At 36.5% G+C, this 24406-nt stretch overlaps 1 protein-coding gene across 4 annotated transcripts in view; it reads left to right on the forward strand.

The window, feature by feature from the left end:
* Tlk1 (tousled like kinase 1) overlaps positions 1–24406 on the forward strand; it is a 126239-nt gene that overhangs the window by 43579 nt on the left and 58254 nt on the right. For 3 of the 4 annotated variants that reach the window (XM_048345256.1, XM_048345257.1, XM_048345258.1), the window contains 2 exons: positions 3302–3420; positions 12959–13030. In XM_048345256.1, the coding sequence (XP_048201213.1) occupies positions 3302–3420; positions 12959–13030 (191 nt within the window). Of the gene's footprint in view, positions 1–3301; positions 3421–12958; positions 13031–14115; positions 14183–24406 lie in introns of those variants that run through there. The other variant, XM_048345259.1, reaches the window with a different exon arrangement.

Here is a 24406-nt window from a genome sequence, read left to right on the forward strand (position 1 = left end):
GTTACTCAGAAGGATGAGAGCTGAGGATTGCTATTTGAAGCCAGTCCCTGAGTCTCTTACCTCCAGGTAATCAACAAAAAAATAAAACAACAACAACAACAACCAGAAATGGACTGTTTCTCAAGAGTAGAGTGAAACCTTGAGCTAAAAAGCTCAGGGTCAGCTCCCAGGCCCTGGAGTTCAAGCCCCAGGACTGGCGAGTGTGCATGGGTACATGGGTACACACACACACACACACACACACACACACAGTTTTAATTTTACTGGTGAGAATTTATATTATTTATTTGTCTCTAATTTTTTAGCTCTTTATTAGCTATATTGTTCTACAAATCATTGCCAAATTCAATGTCATAAGGCCTTTCTCGGTATTTGATCCATTTTCATGTCATTTTTATAAGCTATGAGTCCAATAGTCTACCATAATTTTTTTGCATATAGATATGTGTGGTTTTCCTACTGCCAGTTAAAATGACTTTTTTTCTTTTTTAATTTTTATTTCTTTATTGTTATTATAAGGATGATGATATAGAGGTGTTACAGTTATGTAAATCAAGTAATGATTTCATTTTTTTGACAATGCCATACCTTACAGACTATTTTTTTCCTTATCGAATAGTCTTGCTGCTATTGTCAAAACTCACTGCATCTGGGCTGGGAATATGGCCTAGTGGCAAGAACCGCTTGCCTTGTATACATGAAGCCCTGGGTTTGATTCCCCAGCACCACATGTACAGAAAACAGCCAGAGCGGGCACTGTGGCTCAAGTGGCAGAGTGCTAGCCTTGAACAAAAAGAAGCCAGGGACAGTGTTCAGGCCCTGAGTCCAAGCCCCAGGACTGGCCAAAAAAAAACCAAAAAAACTCACTGCATCTGAGAGTTTATTTTCTGTATTTTCCTTATGTCTTTAAATAACACTACGTATTCTTATTTCCAAAATGCTACTTAATGTTTTCAAAATAACCGTGTGCTAATGAAGAACTGCTACATTTTTTTTTTTTTTTTGGCCAGTCCTGGGCCTTGGACTCAGGGCCTGAGCACTGTCCCTGGCTTCTTCCCGCTCAAGGCTAGCACTCGGCCACTTGAGCCACAGCGCCGCTTCTGGCCGTTTTCTGTATATGTGGTGCTGGGGAATCGAACCTAGGGCCTCGTGTATGCGAGGCAGGCACTCTTGCCACTAGGCTATATCCCCAGCCCCGACATTTTTTTAAATATAAAGAAAATATATTATTTCAGTAGATTGCTACCTCCAGTGCTAAGTGGTGGTTAAGAGCCATCCAGATTGATACGTAATAAGTATTTGATTTGAGATTCCTAAATTTGAAGTAAAAAAGGAGTCTGAAAAGAGAACAGAAAGAAGATCAATGATTTACCAATCTGGAATAGTCACAATTCACAGAGAAAGGAGTAGAGGGACAGAAAAGGTCTAGTAAATTTTTGGAAACCACAACTATGCAATTTTGTAATTTCTGGTTTTTCCTCCAGTCAAAGATAAGTAAAGGTTTTGGTATATTAGTAGGATCAGAAAAGAAAAAAAGGAAGCAATGATGGTGCTTCCATAAGTAGAAAATAACTAAATAGTAATAGTAATGTGGAATTCAAGCTGAGGTGGACATTTATTTATTTGTATGCTGTTGAATGACTGGATGTTGTTTTGAATCAGGGTCTGGTGATAGACTGGCCTCTTAATTCAAAATCCTGTGCCTCAGCTTCCCAAGTGTTGGGATTATAAGTGTATGCCATTGCATCCAGCCTTTAAGGTATTTTTTTAAAAGGTAAAACAAACAGAAGAGAATAAGGAGTAAGATCCTGTGGATGTTGACTGAATACAATCAAAAGTAAAGGTTAGACTTCAATTTTTAAAAAGGGATATTCTTTTCTGGGAAGGAGAGGGAAAGATATATTCAGGATACCAATAGTATGGGAGGATGTTCTTTATCCATATGAGAGATTTTAAAAAGTAGCATGAACAGTTGTTAAAACTTTAGGAGTAGTATGTTATGTAGAAAAGGCTAGCAGAGTTTGAACATGTTCCCTAAGTCATTATAGATTTCAATAATACCCTCCCTGCTATTGTCAAGAACCAGTCTTTATAGTTCTAGTGTTCTATAAATGAAGAATTAGCAGCCATAAATTTTTTTTTTTGCCAGTCCTGGGCCTTGGACTCAGGGCCTGAGCACTGTCCCTGGCTTCTTTTTACTCAAGGCTAGCACTCTGCCACTTGAGCCACAGCGCCACTTCTGGCCATTTTTCTGTATATGTGGTGCTGGGGAATCAAACCCAGGGCCTCATGTATATGAGGCAGGCACTCTTGCCACTAGGCCATATCCCCAGCCCCCATAAAATATTTTTTTTTAAGAATTTAGTTGAGTTTTAACTAGGATTTGTTTTTAATCTGAATAGTTACAAGTACCTGACATGATAACTTCTCGCCCCTTTCCTACCCCTATGTTTTTTGGAGTATTTAGTTGGCTCTCTTTGTCCTTAGGTTCTACATTCATGACTTCATGACTTCAACTAGCTATATAGAACTTAAAATATTTGGTAGGAAAGCATATACAGGCTTTCTTCCTTGTTATTATTCCCTAAATAATATAGAGTAACAACTATTCTGATAGCATTTATACTTCATTAGGTTTTAGGAGCAATGTAGAGATGATTCAAAGTACATAGGGAGAATTGCTTAAGTTATATTCAAGTAACACACTTTTTTATGTAAGAGACTTGAGCGGCTGTGGATTAGGTATTCATGGTGGAACCAGTCTCACATGTATAGAGGGAGAAATACCAAAGGAGAAAGGATGTGCCAGTGTTAAAACAATCCCTCTGAGCTTAAAATATAGTCAGATAAGGTATGCATAAATTAAGACAATTAAGTGGTAATGTCACTTACTGCCTAAATTCTATATAAACTTAGAATAGGGAGATTATATTAATGAGAAAATTTTTTTTCCAGTGGTGGACTTGTGCTCTGTTAATAACTTGTGAAATCAGCCCCTCCTGCCATAACAGATTAAAACAGTCATTTATAGGACTCATTGCTGTAGTGCAGCAAAAGTTGCGTTTTGTGACACTTATGTGTACCGAATTGGATATAGTTTTTACTTTGAGTTATAATCCTACATGTTGTAAATTTACTGTAGGATGTTTTGATAAGTGGGTGTGGACATTGTAAAAACCTTACAAATGTTTCTTAATTTCATCTTGTCTATAGCATTCATTTATGAATTTGTATTGCCGTCCTAACTAAAAACATGTGTATGTACCTTTCACATGTCTTCTCTCCTCCCCCTTTTTAATAGGTGCAATGGATGAGCTTCATAGTCTGGATCCAAGAAGGCAAGAGTTATTGGAAGCTAGATTTACAGGAGTTGCAAGTGGGAGCACTGGGAGTACTGGTAGTTGCAGTGTTGGAGCTAAAGTGAGTAATTCTAATCTTTTAATAATCCTTCTTTGTATTGAATAGCCTAAAAATGTTTTGAAAAGGAACCCTACATATGTATTTAACAGCAGATCATTACATCTATGCCTTTCATAGTGTATACAAGAAACTAGAATCAGTATTTACAGACCTGATTTTATTTTTGGCATGGAGAGATCAAACTCATAGTAGGCAAGCACTCTACCAGTGAGCTACCGGCAGCTCTATAAACCAGATTTCTAACACAGCATAATATATTTTAGGGATTTTAGGGTTATAATACAGTATAATATATTTCAAGGGCTCATAGTACTACTGGAGTAATTAGTTAAGGGCCTCTCCCAGATAATCTGGGATAATGTGCTCAACTCTAAGTCTTTACATTTAAACACATCTAAAAAGCCATCTTTGCCATTTAATGTAACCAGTTCATAGTTTCTAAGCATTAGTATGTGGGTATCATTGGTGTTCATTAATAGTCACAAACTACCATTCTTTTGCATTCTTATCTTAATTGTTTTTATAATTTTAATGTGACTGAAAATAGTTGATGAACAATGAAGTAATTCCTACTTTGATGTTATAACAAAATATAGAAAAACAAGATCAAGAAGATGTCATATTGCATTTTAGAATTATGAAAGGATCCAATTGATACTTGATAGTTGTAAGATAGAACAAATTTTATTTTTGTTCTTTGTGATCTTTAAGAAAGAATAAATGAATCAAATATCAGTTTTTGTAAATACTGCATTTTGAATAGCTCAAAAAAGAAGCCCCCAAACTAAACTTGAGTTCTGTACACATCTCATATTCTGACAACTACAGATTTCTTCCCCACTTTTAGGCCACAGAATTACTCTGTGATTTCTTTTATTACTTTACAGTTTTACCATCACATTTTCCCTTCAACTCATGTAAAGCATGGGTTAAGCATAATATATGTAGTAATTTGGTTTGATTTTTCCTCCATCTGTTGGCTGGTTTTCTCTACGATACTCCTTAACCATCCATTTTTCCACTATTTTGTGGTGCTACTTTTATCAATATATGATTTACATTTCCATTGTGTCATTTGTTACATAGGAGATAAATATATACCAGTATGTGTTGGTGTATGATTAACATGTGTACATGTGGGTCTTTGTGTTCTTGTGCTAATATTACATTAAAAATTGAAGTGGCTCATGGCTCAGTTTGAGATTCTTCTGCCTTAACTCGCAGGTTACCATATCTGATTTTATATTGTAATCTTACAACATTGTTATCTATGATCATAAAGTTCTTTAGATTTGTTTAGGTGCTTTCTTTTATGATATTTTTAAATTTTGGTGCACAGGTCTTTTATGTACATTTTATTTTGTGAAATTCAGCCCTAATTTAAATAATTCTTTTCAACAATATTTTAAGTGGGATTTTTCTTGTTTTTTTTATCTTTTAGTTGCAGTTGTCTTCTCTTCTTCCTCGTCCTCCTCTTATTATTATTATTATTATTATTATTATTATTATTATTATTATTATTATGCCAGTCCTGGGGCTTGAACTTAGGGTCTGAGCACTGTCCCTGCCTTCTTTTTGCTCAAGACTAACACTCTACCACTTGAGCCACAGTGCCACTTCTGGCTTTTTCTGTATATGTGGTGCTGAGGAATCGAACCCAGGGCTGCATGTATGCAAGGCAAGCACTCTACCACTAGGCCATATTCCAGCCCCTGTTTTCTTAATTTTATTTTCAGTTTGTTTATTGCTGTCATATAATTGAATTTTTGTGTGACTCTTGGTCCTGAACTTGCTGAACTTGCTTATTAGTTTTGAAAGTTTATAGTCATGTTATTTTTAGAATTCCTTGGTGTTTTCTAAATGCACAATACGGTTTGCAAAAGTGATTAACTTAAGTCTGCTGTCAGTTATCTTTAAGCAGTTCTGGGACTGGTGATCTTCACAGATTTGATCAAAAGGCCAGGCTTGTTCCTACTTCTCTGTTCTATATTAAAAGTTCTCTTAACCTTGTTAACAGTGACACTAAAATGCTATTCATTTGTGAGTGGAGTCATTTTTGTGGTTGAGATTTTTTTCTTAACCATTCCAACTTTACTTCAACTTTGCACTATGTCACAAAGAAAGAATAGAATGTACACATTAGAGCTGTGTACATTGCTATTGAATTTTTACCGGAGTGGAATGTGTACTTACGCTGTCATCTTCCTAGTTTGATTTTTCTAAAATCATACCTGATTGCCTACTCTTTTGCTTAGAAATTTTAAAATAGTTTTACGTAAGTTTTTAAGTTTAAATTATTTAGCATTATAATGCTTTCCTGATTCTTGACTTACCTTTATGCCCCAGTTTTATGCCCCACCTCCAATCTCTTCACATTCATATTTTCTTGTAGTTATTATAACAGACTGTTTGTGGTTCCAAAAATAGATACAGATTTTTACTTTTCCTTTTGGACATACTGTTCACTTTGCTTCACATGCCTTTATCTCCATTTTTCTTTAGACTCATCACTGTTTTGAGTGCCAAAAGTAAGATGAGTAGCACTTTAAGAATGTTACTTTGACAAGATTGCCCAAATCTTGGGCAGTCCTATGACCTTTCTTTGATACTTGGGTATATTCAAACAGAATTTATCCTATTATTTTTACTTATTTCTGACTAGACTACTAAGATCTTAAGGCTAAAGGATTTATATCCTTATATCTTGGCTCCTCATGAGGTTTTGGGAAAGAAATAACCATAAATAGTTAAGAGTATGCCTTGATTTTAATTCTCTCTTGAAAACTTTAGAGACTGAGACAATTAGAAGGTTAGTTTTGAGATTTGCATATATTCTAAAGTTAAATGTTGGAGAAAGTAATTTGAATTGCATCTGGAGTTTTCATGGACTCATATGATCCTTGTGAACATGTTTTATATTTTGCTGTTAGTGATGGTTAGAACCAACAAGCTCCTTGCAACTGAAAATAGAACCAACATTTAAATTACTCATCTGCTTCATTTAATGCTTTTGATTTCAGACAGTAAATACAATTCTTGTGTTAGATATTACAGTCATTCTAGTAATAGCTAAAGCAAGTTAAGCATAGTTAGGTTATTTCTAGATGGAGATGCCTTGGTTTCTCACATTTATCATCTAGTCCATGAAAAAATTCCTATTAAAACATGAAGCATTCTAACTAAATCCATTAGCATAAGCTTTTGGTATTTTGAAATATTGTTATCAGTGAACTAAAGATGTTTGGGGAGATGTGAGTGGTGATACTGTTTTCTTTATATGCGTGGGTACAACCTAACATCTAAGATCTTTGATTAATATTTAGAATTAATTGATAATTAACAGCAGAATAATGAATGCTTAATTGGCAATTAACAGAGCCCAACAATAGAATAGTGGGTAGGGCTGATTGAGGTTAGGGGGGGAACCACAATCTCTATTTCACATTGCTGTTTAGAACTGGTCTTAGTTTTAAGTATTTGGTATACCACCTTAAAATTAAATGCAGTAAATGGAAAAATCATTTTTATCTTCAAAGACAGTGGCTTTGTTTTCTACTTTGTCTACTTCATATTTCTTGCCAAACCATTGTAAAATTATTTTGTATCAATGATTAGACTTTATTTGCAGAAGAATGAATCAACTCTAGCCATCTTAATGAAGGAAGATATTGGCAGAATATGGAGCAAATTCAAAAGATGGCTCAGAAACTGGAAATACCAGACTTGAATAGGAAGGGGGTAACTGCTCACTTACATTCAAACCAACAACACATTTTTCTGTCTCATACGTATATATCACTGTCAAGACCCAAAATACTGGGGAGAGAGTTGATTAGTATTGATGTTGTGCTTTCCCATTGCTTTCTTGGGTAGAGAGGATATATAGGAAAAAGACCTTCCTTAGAATTTCATGTAGTAAGTAGGCAAGTTGATTTATAGTCCCATATAAAATAATAGGACAGCACTGTTCTCCAAAACTATATGGTTTCTGCCTTGAAACTGGAATGAAAGCACATCTACCAGATATGAAGTGTTTTGTATTTTTTTTATTATTAGACTTGAATTTCAGATAGGGAATTTAAGACTGCTTTTTAGGGAAGCACAGTTTTTATACTGTGGTTAGGTGGGGGCATCTATTGGTGAAATACAGCATTGCACTCTTGGTTCTTTCTTCTCACCCCCTCTTTTTCTTTGTCTCTCTAACACATACATAAACACACACACCTGCTTTTTCTTTTCATAGGGTATCTAGAAAAGTTGGGGTAACTTTTTCTGTATAGGCAAACTACTTAATGTCTGTGGGGTTTGTGGTATCTCTCAGAACTTTTCTACACAACTGTTATAGTAGCATTCAACTTAAGTAGCTATAAGCTATATGTAAAGAACAAGAGTGGCTCTGTTCCTGTAATCCTTTGGGGGGAGGGATAGTTAGGTTTGGGTTAGTTAAAAAAGTTGAGGACCATAGTTTGCTGACTCTTGGTCTGTAGCTACTATGTTCAATAGAATTTTGTGATTTACTTGTTTTACACTACTAAAGACTTAAAATGTGACCAGTGTAGGCATGATAACACATATCTGTAATCCTAGCTATTCAGGAGGCTGTAGGAGGATCTCCACTTAGTAAGATTGTCTCAAATAAACATTTTATAAAGGGGGGTAGGGAATATGGCTCAGTAGTGAAGTGCTTGGCTAGCACACTCACATAGGTTTTTTTTTCTATTTCTTTTCAGAATTTACGTCAATTTTATCAATGGGTAATGTTTTTCTGAGAATAGGTGTTCTGATATTATTGGGAGAGTATGTATGTGCAATAAAAAATAGTATGGCATGAATTCATATCTTTTATTTACATGTAGGGCTAGACTGTTTTTATTTCTCTGCATTTTTTTCTGAGGATTTTGGCTCCTAATAGAATTACAATTTTTCATAGTTATTTAATCTTTATGAATAAGTAAGCAATATTATTGCTTGTACCACTTGCTTTATCTTACTTGTCATTAGGAAGGGCTTCTTGAGTACTAATCCCTGAATTTGTTCTGGTAATAAAATACAGTGATCTCTCACTTGTTACAGAAGTTATGTTCCAGAGACACTCGTGATAGTAGCAGCATTATATTTAATTATTTACATATATTTTAAGGCTTCATAAACTCTTTCCACTCTCCTATAAACCTTTCCCACTCTTTAACCTTTCCCACATTCTGTTATTTATATACACTTCATATGCTCTTAAACACTTTCTATATTCTTAAACCTACATAATTTTAACAACATAAAATTCTGTGTGTGTGTACTTAGCAGTGAAGTCCACGACTTGAATGATGAAGATCATGGATTATGTAGCTCTGCAGTACTGATGGTAATGAAGGTGGTGGTGATGAGATGAATGTATTCTGCACAGCCAAGAAGAGCACTACAGCTCTTCTGAAGGCACCACTGCATCAGGTGTAGATCAGGTAGTACACTATCTTTGCCCTGGGCCATAACTTCTATTTCCACTGAAGGCGTAGGTGTAACTGATCTCTCTATCAGAGTGACAAATATAGTTATGGGGAGTTGCTGCTGCTGCTTTTTCTTCTGAATGTGAGAAGGTTTTTATAAACTGACATGCCACTCTTGATTGTATTTATGAACTGCAAAGAATAAAACATCTGAGGGTTCCATTTTTCAGCCACTCGCTGAAGTTGTTTGGTCATTTTGACCATGGTTGCAAGACGATTGAAGATGATAGAGTGTTAGGCCAGCCTCATCCTCTTCAACCCATAATTCATCTTGTTCTTCATCCTCTTCTTCACTTGCTACTCATCTCATTCATGTTAAAAACTTGTTCAGGCTTATAGCCCTCCTTCTCAGTGATGGATTTGAACATGTCGTTCACGTCTTCCTTGGCTCCGGCTTTATCCACAGAGGCAGGCTTCTCTGTGCAGAGAAATGCACTTGAGGTCAAAGCATCTTTAAAATTTGTCAAACCAGCCCTTTCTGGCATTGAATGGGGTTGGTCTGGTGGAAGAAACACTCAATTATCTGCTTCTGCATCATCATCCTCATTTTCCTCCTCATCACCATCATGAACTTGTGTGCTTTTTGCAAAACACTCATAAACTTTTTTGGCCTTTTTCTCATCCAGAATTGGTATCCAGTGAGATCTTCTTCTTCCTGCTGCAGGAAGTGACCACCCTCTTTGAAGTCTTGTTAAAAGTTATCCTTGCCGTAGACCTAATATTCTTCTCATCTTTACGCAGTGAACAGTAGATTTGTTGATCCTATAATGGAGGCTACAGCTGGGTAGCTTTTGCCTTCCTTTAACATGTTGAGTTCCACCACTTCTTTGATGGTAAGCATCTTCCTCTGGAGCTTGGGGTCACTGCCAGAAGCTTTAGAAGGTATAGAACGTTTGGCTGGCATCATAGGGCTTGAAATAAATTCAGACTTTTACAGAAATTTCACAAAAACACAACACTGCAGAGCGATACTACGTGCAGCAATCAGACATCAATGTGAAGTGGACAAGGACAGCTGTATGGGCACAGTGCAGGAGAGCAAACAGACCAATGCTATGATTCCTGACCCAATCAGCACCCAGAATACAGAACACAGTGCTGCAGTTGGTCACCTTCCATTCCATCAGCCAGTAGGTGTGCTGTGTACAGGCTCTTGTTGGCAAACTTGCACAAGCAGTTGTAGCATACAGCATCCATTGTGTATAGCACCGTATGGTATTCATCAGCTGATGAAATACATGCTGTATTTTATTTTGATCCTTTTAATATGTTTGAATAAACATTTTTATATTTTAAATTTTTAGGCAAAAATAATTAAAATCATAACTATTATAAATACCTATATACCGCAGAATCCCGCAATGTAGCAAAAATTCCCCTATACAGAATGAGATATACATATTTTTTTAAAACCCGTGATACAGTGAAGCTGCAATAAGTAACACGACATAATAGTGAGGGATGATTGTAGTTAATGTGTTAAAGGTATTTTGTTCATATTGTTCCTTGAATATCTAAAATAAATTGTGGTTTTTGTGGCATATAATGTTGCTTTCAAACATTCTGATGTTGGCTTTCTGTGTCTGTTGCTCTTTTACGCGGCAGTTTTGTGGGGTTTTCTTTCTTGCTGTACTGGGAATTGAACTCAAGGCTTTGTGCCTGTTAATAAGTACTCTACCATTTGAGCCATGTACCAGTACAGTAGGTTTAATTTTTAAATTTTTTTATTTTTTTGGCCAGTCCTGGGCCTTGGACTCAGGGCCTGAGCACCTTCCCTGGCTTCTTCCCGCTCAAGGCTAGCACTCTGCCACCTGAGCCACAGCGCCCCTTCTGGCTGCTTTCCATATATGTGGTGCTGGGGAATAGAACCAAGAGCTTCACGCATAGGAGGCAAGCACTCTTACCACTAGGCCACATTCCCAGCTCGGTTTAAATTTTTTTTTAAGTTCAGAGATGGTTTCTCTAATTTTTTTCCTTTGGTTGATCTTTAAGGAATGTCTTTTATCTGAATATTACATCTTGTTGCTTTACTAGTTGTTATTCTCAGATCCTTTCTATCTTCTTTCAATTTCAAAACATTTCTAATAGTTTACAATTTTTACCTATTTTGTAGAGGCATATGTTTCTGATATGCTTTTATTATTAACTAGGATATTATTCTGTACCATGGCATTGAGCTCCACCATTTTGTGGCTTTAGTGTTTTGAAATCGAATGTTCCTTATCTCGAGATGGCTCCTGATGACTTGCCTCACAGCTCTCCCTGCTTTTGGTTTTGAGCTCATTTACTTTCTGAGATTTTTGTTTCCTTTGTTTACATGGACAGTCTCCTTCCTTTATCATCATTGTATCTGTTGTGTATCTTTGTGCTGTTTTAAGTCCACACCCAGTAATATATACTCAAATTCACTTCCCTGTATATTTCCAGAGTTCTTCTTAACTTTCAAAACTGTGGATTACTTGCACTTAGTCATTTTTGAAATGGTAAATCCCTTCCCAAAGATAGTTTCTGTACTCAGATTGGCTGCTTTCCACTGTTTGACGAGTATTTTGTTTTCAGTTCTGACTGGCATCTTTTTCTTTCTACTTCTTCCTGTGCAGATAATCAACCATGCAGATCATGTGGTTGGTAGTGATTTGTTCCCACATGCTGGGTTGTTTGTTTGGGTTTTTTTTGGGTAGGGGGAGTTGGGGATTGTGAAGATTTACTGTCACCTAGATTTGTGTATCTATGAATTTTGGTTTACTATTTAGTTTTGCTCATTTTCATTAGGATTTAGGAAAATATTGTCAAAGAAACAAGCCCTTGAGCAAAGTGATTAGGATAATCAGGATGATAGACTGTTTCTGAAATGATAAAATCAAAACAATACTTCCTAACATGTGGGTGTTAGATTTAAAATTCAAGGAGATTAATAAAAAGGAAACAATACTCAAGATACCAATATATAGTGAGACCAAAGAGGACAGTCTGAGGAGAAAAGCACCAAATAGTAAGGTCCAAGCACCTCTTCACATGTACACAAAATAATTTACAGACAGAAAAGAACCCCAAAGAAAAAGAAAGGACCTCTTCTGAAATTGTATTATTATTTTTAGATGACTCTATGTTCTTTACCATATGGGGTATGCCTGTGCACATCTGAGGGAAGCCTCAGGAGGGCACAGAATGAGTGGAAAGCAGGTTAAACAGCAGAGGGCCCCATCAGCTACATTGGTGAAGGGAACTAAACAGCTCAAGGGTGGTGATGGGAGGGAGGGAATGAGAAAGATGGAACAGATGAAACTAAAGGAAAGAAATGTACATATCACCCAATCTGGAAGAAATGGTTTTATTGTTAAAGCTCGTAGAGTTCATAAGCTTTGTATATTAGAATGATTGATGATTTTCATCATTGTGAAGGTTAAAATGTGTAATGTGAAATATATATAGTTACTTAATTTCAATTAAAAAATCAAAACAATAACAAAAGAAAGAGTAGCTTATTAATATGGAGAAAGCAAAATGGTTTATATGAGATATGCTGGAATTTGGTAATTGTGCAGGGAACTGATAAGCACAAGTAATACTTTTGTCAATGATGATTAATTCACTTGCTTTTTTTTGCCAGTCCTGGGCCTTGATCTTAGGGCCTGAGCACTGTCCCTGGCTTCTTTTTGCTCAAGGCTAGCACTCTGCCACTTGAGCCACAGCACCACTTCTGTATGTTTTCTATATATGTGGTACTGAGGTATTGAACCCAGGGCTTCATGTATACGAGGCAAGCACTCTTGCCACTAGGCCATATTCCCAGCCCATTCACTTGTTTTTTAACTGAAAAATTAGCTAATAGAAATATGTTCACAAAATAGGAATATGAACTTGATCAAACTTTCCATGACATTTATTACATTAAGAAGTTGATTTTTCTTATTTTGCTTCATTTGGCTTTCTGGCTTAAATAAGTCACACTTTACTGGCAGTTCTAAAGATAGATTGTTGTAATATGCTTATTTAAAATTACTCCTAATTTTTACCTCTTGAAAAATCTTTAACAGGCATCAACAAATAATGAAAGCTCTAATCACAGTTTTGGAAGCTTAGGATCTTTAAGTGACAAAGAATCAGAGGTAAGTAATTTCACTTTAAAAACAGTATTATTAAAGTATAAACTGGATTCAACTTTTTAACTAATAGTTTTTGGGACTTTTTGCCTTTCATCAGTGATGGTGCTAAAAGTCAACAATTTTAAAGTTCATGTAGGAGTATTTTTTTCTGTCTTATGAAGCACAGCATTCAAATTAAAGACTGTTTGGCATTAGAAAGAAAATACAGTTTTATGATTATGTAGATGAATTTATAAACATACACATTAGTGTTATATACATATTCTTAGTGGATGACAGTAGTCATTCATAATTTTATGAGACGACAGTAGTATTTGAAATATGTTATATTTCACAGTTTTCTGTTACTCTTTTTGTATATCCTCTTACTTCCCAAGTAAGGTTTTATGTGCTTTCCTAGATACAGATGTACATATTTAGTTATATGTTCTTTCTAGAATTACTTTCAGATAATATTTATTGTTTTCACTTTGCATATTCCAAAAAAAATGTGCTGTATCCCCTTCTCTACCACTGATTTATTGACCATACCAAGAAAATTCAGGATGTTTTATAAGTAGGCATTTGGAGCCACGGTATTTGTTTATTTTGAGCATGGTGTATTTGATGGCATCTTTTAAAAATGGGTATAGACAGTATTTTCTTCAATTTTTAGTGTTCATTTGTTGATGATTTAACTTCACTTTCTGTAAAAATAGCCTTTCCTTGGATTATATAGTTCTGTCACTTAATTTTTACATTTGTGTGTATGTATGCTTATGTATGTATGTATGTATGTATGTATATTTCTTGTCAATGAAAACTTACTTGCTCCATTTTAATCTCTTTTTTTTTTTTTGCTACTTGCGTTAATACAGATATATCATCTTGATAATTTTGGTAGGCTGTTAATGCTTAGGAACTCTCTTTAGCATTTGGTTTCTGTATTGAGTGGAAAGAAAGATTCAAAGGTGGACATATTTTAGCCCTTTGTTACTGAGTATCTAGGAATCCCTAGATGAGCAGTTGTGCACTTCTGTACAGGCACCCTGACATTCCAAAGGAGTGTGGCATAGGGTTCTCACTCATCAGGCTTTCCCTTCCACAGAGACAACTGGCAGGCAGCTGAAAGGACTGTGCAATGACGGGACTTTATCTGCAGTAGGTTCCCTTGAGGTAAGCGTTAGTAGCCCCTATAGCACCAGAATTCACAGGTTAGTTTTTTTGTTTTTGTTTTTGTTTTTCCAAATTAGCACACTTGCATGTTTAACTCTAGTCACAGTACAGTTTTTCAAAAACTGTATCACGAATATTTTTACTTTATATTTTCTAGACTTTTGAAAAGTCTTAATATTTTCATAGAATTGGGTATATTCAATAATTTGATGTTCCTCTTTCATAGTCTTGTGCTATGAAGGATGGTAAAATGATTTTAGATATCTTTCTTTTCTCTTCACCAAATATGGTGGTTTTATTTATTTTAGTGGCACTGTTTATTTTAAACCCAGCCTTACACTTGCTAGACAGGCACTCTGTCACTTGAGCCATGCCCCCTTTTTGCTTTAGTTATTTTGGGGTAGGGTTTTACACTTCTGCCTAGGCCAGCCAGGTCCATGACCTTCCTATTCTTCCCATGTAGCTGGACTGACAGGTACATTTCACATGCCCAGCTATGGTTGAGATGGCATTTTGTGAACTTTTTGCTTGGGCTGACTTTGATCTGTGATTCTCTTCATCTCTCTACCTCCTAAGGAGCAGAAATGATAGGCATGAGCCACAGTGCCTGATCAGTTCTGTTTTAGTTTTTAGGATAAAACCTAGTGTAAATTAGATCACTTTATGGCACTTACTTGTTTATGATGTTTGTAGGCAACTGTATTCTCATTATAAATTGTAGATTTAGTATTTTTTGTCTTTCAGAGGAAATTGGTCCATAAGAAAATTTCCTTTCCCTTTGAAGAAGTCCAAGTCTATAATTTTAGTTTAAATGCTTTTGGTTTTGTTTTAAGACCATAGTTACATTTGCAGTGAAATATCCTTGGGTAAGCTTTAGATATGCATACCTTTATTTGTATAGAAGCTTTGACCTTTGGGGAAGCCATAGAAAAATTTGAAAAATCCTTTAGCCTTTTGCTGTCCAATGGTCTGAAAGTTTTACAAATGAATAGGCAAATCTAGTGACATGTTATTTTGGAAATTACTACCAGTTGTATACTTTTCCTGAAGCATTCAGAATTATAACTTTTAATGTTACTGTTTCATCTTTCCATGTAAGAAGTTGCCTGTCTTCTGGAAAATTAGTCCCTAATTTTATCTCTAGAATAGGTGTCTTAGTTAATGAATTTGCCTGGGATGAAATTTCATCCATATCAAAATAACAGGAGTTGATAGATCATTAACATTGTTGAGAGTATTCTGTTGTAAATGGGTGTGTACTACTTCCCCCGGTACACTTAGCAGTAAATTTAAGTTCCAATTTCATTGTCTTCTGGTACCATTTATTGTTTTGATAATACATTCCCATGTCTGTTACATATTTTTAAATGACAAGTTTTGTCTTTGTGAGTAAATAGTCGTAGGTTTATTTTAAAAAAACAACAAACTAGCTGTCTTTTAGTACCCATCTGTATTCACGTTCAATTCTTTAGCTTTTCTTCTTGGTAGTATTTTTTTTTTTTTTTTTGGCCAGTCCTGGGGCTTGGACTCAGGGCCTGAGCACTGTCCCTGGCTTCTTTTTTGCTCAAGGCTAGCACTCTGCCACTTGAGCCACAGCGCCACTTCTGGCCATTTTCTGTATATGTGGTGCTGGGGAATCGAACCCAGGGCCTCATGTATATGATGTAGGCACTCTTGCCACTAGGCCATATCCCCAGCCCCTTCTTCTTGGTATTTCCTTTTTCCTTTCTTCTTTTCTCCTTTCCCCTTCTCCCTCCCTCCTCCTCCTCCTCCTCCCCCTGCCTCAGAGCCTCCTTCCTTCCTCCCCCAACTTCTCTCCTCCCCCTCCCCTTTTTGGTGTGAGTATGTGAGTGTGTGTGCCCGCGCATGCTGGTACTAGGGCTTAAACTGACATCTTATTTGGCTTTTTTTCCCCCATCTGGCACTCTACCACTTGAGCCATACCTCCAGTCTAGAAATTTGCTGTTTATTTGCAGACAGTCTTAAAGACTCCTCTGCCTGGGCAAACATCAAACCTCAGTCTTCTAGGTCTCAGCCTCCTGAGCAGCTAGGATTGCAGGCATGAACCAACAACACCCAGCTTATTTCTATATTTTATTTTATTCTATTTTCTAAATGAAAATATTTATCTATGTAGTGCCAATACTGAGACTTTTAGTTGGAGCCTTAGTACTGCTTCTTAGCTTTTTCCTTCAAGGCTGGTGTTCTACCACTTGAGCCATACCTTCACTCTGGGCTTTTTGCTGGTTAATTGGAAATAAGGCTTTTTTGCCCTGGTTGGCTTTGAATCACAATCTTCAGATTCCAGCTTCCTGAATAGCTAGGATTACTTCTGTAATCTTACTACTGTAAACTTACTACTTAGCAATGCTACTGAATTACCAACACTCAGCTATTTCTGTATTTTTATAAAAATAAAATTCACTTGGTTTTGATTTATAAGTTGGACATTAATATTTTGACTCCCTTTATAGTATTTCTGGGGTTTTTTGTGTTTTTTTTTTTAATTTGCTAAAATGTTACTCCCTTCTCTGCTTTGTACATTCTAATGGTGTTTTTAGACACCTAGAATCTTATTTTCTTCTGTCTTTTTACTCTTTAAAATAAAAAGCATCTGATATGTTAGGGTGACTGAATCCATTTCAACTAACTTTTATTTCTGTTCATACATGAATTACTTTATATATGAATTTAACTTATTGTGAACTGTACAATTGTAGAATAAAACATTTTCCTCTTGCTAGTGAAGCTGCCTGGTAGATAGGATGATTCTAGGTTTTTATATAACTAGTACGCATTCTAGTCTGAGTGTGCATAGGTACACACTCATATATATACATATTTTTCTAGATTTATGTCACTTTGGGTCTATTAAATATACTCTAGAAATTCAATGTTGTTTTCAGTAAGCATTTATTACATATCAATTATCTTCTCCCTGTGCCCAAACGCAAATGTAGATGAATAGGATACAGTCCCTGACTTCAAATTAGATCAATGTGTGGAAAGAAAGACATTTAGACACTGTTTCCATAAACAATGTGGGCTTTATAACAGGCTTAAATAATCATTAGGTACTATGGGAACAAAGAGTAAGCAACCTCAAATTTCATCTGTCTGCTGGAGAAAATAGGCAAGGAGGTCTTCTTTTAAAATGAAGATGATACTTGAGTTACTTAGAAAGGGTATGAATTCATCCTTGACACATAGACAAATTATAAAAAGCTGGCAGAAGAACTGCAATGAGTGTTGGCTTTTATATGGAAACATGACAAGTAGTTTGGTTCTGTAACAAGAGGATAATGATTCTCTCAGCTCTTAATGTGGTTTAGGTTGCCTGAGAAGCTTTAAAAAAAAAAATCAGCTGGTGCCAATGGCTCACACCTGTGATCCTAACTACGCAGGAGGCTGAGATCTGAGGATTGCAGTTAGTTCAAAGCCAGCTTGGGCAGAGAAGTCCCCATGAGACTCTTATCTCCAGTTAACTACTCAAAAAACAACAGCAGCAAAATGGAAGTGGCTCTGTGGCTCAAAGTATTAGAGTGCTAGCCTTGAGCAAAAGAGCTCAGGGACAATGCCCAAGCCCTGAGTTCAAGCCCCACGACAGCAAAAAGCAAAACCAAATGAAAAAGATCAAGCTGTTTAGGTGAGTCCAGTGGTTGCAAACTTCTGGTTTAGTGAGATGTATAGGAATGGTGATAGGCAAACTGGAGATTTTGAAGGTGAGATGTTATTGAGATTATCTCTACCAAGTGCCATGCTTCTCAAACTTAAATGTGAAAACAAATCACTTTTGTTTTAATGGTGGCAGGTCTAGATAGTATTTGTGGTGTTTTTTGTTTGTTTGTTTTTTAAATAAGCTTCCCTATTTACTGTCAGCAATGTTTTTTGATGGTGGATAAAAGGAAAGAGGAGTCTGGGATGACTTACTGTTAGCCTTAGTGCCTTTGGCAACATGGAAGGAAGCCAAATAAATTTGACATAGAAGGTAATAACTTGAATTCTGGATAAGACTGAGTTTAAATATTTATGGAATGATGGTATTGTAGGCAGCAGAAAATACCTGGAACTCAGGGGGAAAGTCAGTATAGAGAGATAGACCTAGGAGTCTTTGGTGTAGGTGTTAAAGACTTGAGTATAGATAACCACATCTAAAAGTATAGTCTGAGGATTCCTAGAGAGTTTATATGCTACTTTTTAAAGGAATCTACAAGGTCAGAATAGTTTTATCTATTAAATAACTGTTATTTGGCTTTTTTTTTTAATCCTTCATTTTGTTTACAGATAATTCCCAGAGATTGTGGCACATGAATTCAGGGCTTCAGTTTGGTAGGCAGCTGTACTATCATCATTCTACCAGTCCTTTTGTGATTGGTTATTTTTTTTTTCTTTTTTTTTTCTTTCTCAAATTTTTATTATCAAACTGACATACAGAGTGGTTACAGTATCATACGTTGGGCATTGGATACATTTCTTGTACTGTTTGTTGCCTTGTCCCTCATGCCCCCCTCCCTCCCCCCCTTTCCCTCCCCCCCCAGGTGTTCAGTTCACTTACGCCAAAGAGTTTTGCAAGTATTGCTTTTGTAGTTATTTCTCTTTTTTTACCCTGTGTCTCTCGAATATGGTATTCCCTTTGAATTTCCTACTTCCAATACCAGTAAACACGGTTTCCAATATACTCAGATAAGATTACAGAGATAGTGTAGGTACAAACATAGGAAGGTGATACAAAACATCATCAATAATAGAAACTACACATACACATAGGACGTTGAAAGTAGTTACAACTGTGATATATCACTTGTTTCCATAACATGGAGTTCATTTCACTTATCATCATCTTATGTGTTTCTAAGGGTATAGCTATTGGGCCTTGTGATGCTCTGCTATGGCTTGTTTTTGTTTTTGGCCAGTCCTGGGCCTTGGACTCAGGGCCTGAGCACTGTCCCTGGCTTCTTCCCACTCAAGGCTAGCACTCTGCCACCTGAGCCACAGCGCCCCTTCTGGCCGTTTTCCATATATGTGGTGCTGGGGAATCGAACCGAGAGCTTCATGTGTAGGAGGCAAGCGCTCTTGCCACTAGGCCATATTCCCAGCCCATTGTGATTGGTTATTTTTTGAGATGGTGATCTCACTTTATGTCTGAGTAGCCTGACCTTCCATCCTTCCATTTGTGCTTTCTTATGTAGGCAGGTTGACAGATGTTGATAACAGTGTTTTATCCTTCAACCACAATTTCCCTGAGCTCTACCTCCCAAGTAGCTAAGATTATAGGCTTGAGCTATCATACCTGGCTTTAATATTTTGTTCTTTAGTAGAGTTCGTATAACATTTAAAAAATATATTTTTATGTCAGGAGAATACAGTGAATATTTTACTTTCTTTAAAATTCTTATTTTCTAAAATAACCATGACAATCCATTGGACTTGTTATAGCATGTTAAAATTTTTGTGGTTCTTCTCAGTGGAAGAGATTTTGTGGTATAATAAGTATATGACATAGATAGATTGGATGGTAGACTGTTCTTTATCCTAACATCAAAATTACTACTGGAGCTTTTTTAGAAATAAAGATTAATTTTGCTGGGCTCTGGTGGCTTATGCCTATAATCCTAGCTATTCAGGAGGCTGAGATCTGAAGATCATGGTTCAAAGCAGCCCAGGCAGGAAAGTCCATAGGACTCTTATCTTCAATTAACCATCAGAAAATCAGAAATGGTGCCGTGGCTCAAAGTGGTAGAGTGTTAGCCTTAAGCACAAAAGTTTAGGGACATCACCTAGGACCTGAAATTAAGACCCAGGACACACACACACACACACTCTCTCTCTCTCTCTCTCTCTCTCTCTTTCCTGGTAGTAAATAATTGTGTGTGTATTTGTAGTGCTAAGAATTAAACACAGGGCTGGGAATATGGCTTAGGGGTAAAGTGCTCAACTCATATACATGAAGCCCTGGGTTCGATTCCTCAGCACCACATACATAGAAAAAGCCAGAACTGGTGGCTCAAGTGGTAGAGTGCTAGCCTTGAGCAAAAAGAAGCCAGGGACAATGCTCAGGCCCTGAGTTCAAGCCCTAGGACTGGCAAGAAAGAAAAAAAAAGAATTAAACACAAAGCCTTGGTTATGCTAGGCAAGTAGTCTGCCACTGAGTTATATCTTTTCAGTTTGAAAGTTTCTGGGAAGAATATTTGAGTTGTGGAGAAAGTTGAATTTCCTTCTAATAAGTTAAAATCTTACAGGAAAAGCCAGAGAAGGCAAATGCCAATAAATAGTTATGCTACATAATGATAAAATCTGACAAAAATCACTCTTCTGTATTGAAACTTACTATGCTTCTTTAAACATATCAAAATGCAAATTTAAATGATCCAAGTTATAGGAGCCTAATTTAGAATGTGATAGAAGTAACTGCTGAAAATTGAGAATAACAGTAATTGTTTTAGTATTATTCTTTTGGTACTGATAAGCTTATGGATTCTGAATATGTATGAAGAAGTTCAAATCTTCAGTCTAAAAAGTAACAACTAGCGGGCTGGGAATGTAGCTTAGTGGTAGAGTGCTTGCCTAGCATGCATGAAGTCCTGGGTTCATTCCTCAGCACCGCATAAGCAGAAAAAGCCAGAAGTGGCACCCTGGCTCAAGTGGTAGAGTGCTATACTTGAGTAGAAAGAAGCCAGGGACAATGCTTAGGCCCTGAGTCCAAGCCCCAGGACTGGCAAATATATATACATATATATATTACATATTACATATATATTACATATTAATATATATATTATATATATATATATATATCTTCAACTAGCATACTTGAAGTTGACCTGAAAGACAGGCTGCATTTTAGCTGGTGGTTACCTATGTTCTTGGTATGCTACCTCTAATATTGTATACTGTTAAGTAATAAAGATAATACCACAGAAAATATACTCAGTTACTGATGTGTTGATTTCATTTGTTTAAAATTTTGATGGTAGTATTTCAAAATATAGCATGAATAAATGTGTGTTTGTGTGCGCATGTGCACACACACATGTGCAGATGTGCCAGTCCTGCAGCTTGAACTCAGGGCAGGACGCTGTCCTTGAGCTTCTTTTGCTCAAGGATAGTGCTCTACCACTTTTGAGTTATAGCTTTACTTTTGGCTTTTTTGGCAGTTTATTAGAGGTAAGAAGAGTCTTACAGCCTTTCCTGCCCCATCTGGCTTCAAACCTCAGATCTCAGCCTTCTGAGTAGGTAAAATTACAGGTATGAGCCACCAGCACCCAGCTATGGATAAACTTTTAAAAATTAAACATTGAAGTCCTCAATATATCAAATCTTTGAGGATACAAAGGTTAAAGCAAGCTGAGAGCTTCTACAAATTTTCTCCTAAGTTTCAAATGTCCTAACAGGATAATCAACAAACTCAGGAGAATTGGCAATGTAGGGCTTCAGTAGGAGGGGATGTTGTGGTTGTTTTAGTTTAGTACAGTTGTTTCACAAATTATTCAAATTCAGAATTGATAAACTATTCAATGCACATTTTCATAAGGGTTGTTGGTAGTCTAAACCTCAGGTTCTGTGATCTGAATTCTAGAATATAATCAAGTAGAACCTTAAAAGGGACAATGTTGCCTTTGTTTAAGCCCTATATGTTATTGGTAAACTATTTGGGAAAAGCTGCTAATCCCTATATATAATGCATAAATGAAGCTTTAAAACATGAAATACATATATATTTGAAGTGATAGTAGGATAGCCATTGACATAAGAGATTGAATGCTTACTGATGTATTATTGCTTATCCCCACCACACTGCCAGGTACTGTGTTCTAAGTATGATTCTCATTTAATCCCACAGTTTTACTATTCCTATATTATTACATCTTAAACCGGTAAGAAAATGGATTCTTGTTTTGCTTTGTTTGCCAGTCCTGGGGCTTGAACCACGGGGCCTGAGCACTGTCCCTGGCTTCTTTTTGCTCAAGGCTAGTACCACTTGAGCCACAGCACCACTTCTGCCCTTTTCTATATATAGTAGTGCTGAGGGCTTCATGTATACGAGGCGAGCACTTTACCACTAGGCCATATTCCCAGCCCAGAAAATGGATTCTTGATTGGTTATACTGGAAGCAAAGTTTGATTATCATTCTGTTTGATATTGTAATCCATTTGTACTAATAGAACAACTTTAAATGTATCCATATAGATGGTGTATGAGGTGAAAACAAAATGAAAAATCAACACCAGCCAATAATAATTAGGACTACATGAAAAAGAACAAAATTCTTAGGAGGGGAGGGACATAAGGTCCTTTTTTTTGGCCGGTTGTGGGCCTTGGACTCAGAGCCTGAGCACTGTCCCTGGCTTCTTTTTGCCCAGGGATAGCACTCTACCACTTGAGCCACAGCACCACTTCTAGCCATTTTCTGTATATAAGGTGCTGGGGGAATCGAACCCAGGGCTTCGTGTATGTGAGGCAAGCACTCTTGCCACTAGGCCATATTCCCAGCCCCTAAGGTTTTTTAAAATTTCAGGTTTGTGAGGTAAAATCATATAATTTGTAGTTATATGGATTATAATCATAATAGATCTATTGAAATTTTATTATAGGAAGATTTTGAGATATATTTATATAGTTGATTCATATAATTAGTTCTTGAAGAAGGGCATGTGGCATGTCAAGGAAACATTTAAAGAACATTTTAACCTTGAAAGTATACAAACTGAATTTGATTTGAACCTTGGGTAGCACTGTATTTAGTATTTATGTATTTATCAAGTAATAACTTGCATATTATGTGCTGAATGGGAAATGAGGCGGAGAGAAGATACAATGCTCATCTTTTAAAGTGTTCAGCCTAGCCATTTAGGAGGCTCAGGTTTGAAACCAGGAGGATTGAGGTTTGAAGCCAGCCTTGAGCAAGGGTCTATCAGGAAGATTGCAGTTCCGGCAGGGCCAACTCAGACCAAAAAAAAAGTTCATGAGACCACATCTTAACAGAAAAGACTAGACATCATCTCAGCTTTGGCAAAATAAGAGGATCAGAATCCAGACAAAAATCGAGACCCTAACTCAGAAATAACCAGAGTAAAAAAGGGCTAGAGGCATAGTTAAGTGGTAAAGTGCCTGCCTAGCAAGAATTGAGATGTGGTAACATTCAGTACAACTTTTCTGAATCTGTTAACTTGTTCATAGAGTGGACGTTGGAGGAACTTAAAATTCCCAAGATACCTGAAGGAACAATATTTGATAACTTAGAATTAGGTTATGTATTATTTATGCTGTTGAATCACATAACTACTGAGATGTAAAAATGTGGATTAAATTCCTTCCTTGTGTATTGACCACAGTGCCTTAATAGATATGTTAGTTATTTTTTATGACTTTTTTTTTCCCCTAGTGGTCCTTGAGCTACTATGAAGTTCAGAAATTATTCTGGCACCAGAGCTGTTTATTTGCTTATGAATTTAGGGAGCTGGAGCCATTATTTTGTGCCTTTGGCTCTTAGCTTTAACTTTTGATTAAGTAAAACAGTTTGTCAGGCTCCACAAAAATTACTGTATTAGCTTAGTGAAAGTGCTTGCTTTGTGTTCAAGGAACAAACATAATTTGGGAACAGAGTTACTATCTAGAGCAGGAGTCTGCTAACTTTTCTCTAACAGAACAGATACTTTAGCTTTTATAAGCTGTATCATCTTTGTGGCAGCTGCTGTAAAGTGAAAGCAGCCATACAAAATACTTAACCATGTGGCTGTTTTCCAATCAGACTTTTATTCTGAAATTTGTATTTCTTACAGTTTTTCACATCACAAAATGTTCATTTGAGTTGAATAATTAAACATTTGTGTGTGTGTGTGCACACGCATGTGTATATGTACTATTATGGGGGCTTGAACTCAGGGTGTTGTGCTCTTGCTTAGCTTTCTACTCAAGGCTAGTTAGTACTCTACCACTTGAAGCCACTTTACTTCTGTCTTTTTTGGTGGTTAATTGGAGATGGAGTCTCACAGATTTGTCTGCCTGGGATGGCTTCGAACCATGATCCCTAGGTCTCAGCCTCCTGAGTAGCTAGGATTATGGATATGCGTCACCAGCACCCAATTAGACGCTTAAAAATATTTAATCATTTAAAAATTCAAAGGTTGGGCCAGATATAGTGTTGCAGAGCTTTAATCCCAGATCTTAAGAGGCCGAGGCATGACAGTTAATGAGTTTGAGTCCAGCCTGAGTAACAGTGACCT

The sequence above is a fragment of the Perognathus longimembris genome, chromosome 4 (genome assembly GCF_023159225.1).
Source record: "Perognathus longimembris pacificus isolate PPM17 chromosome 4, ASM2315922v1, whole genome shotgun sequence".
NCBI lineage: Eukaryota > Metazoa > Chordata > Mammalia > Rodentia > Heteromyidae > Perognathus > Perognathus longimembris.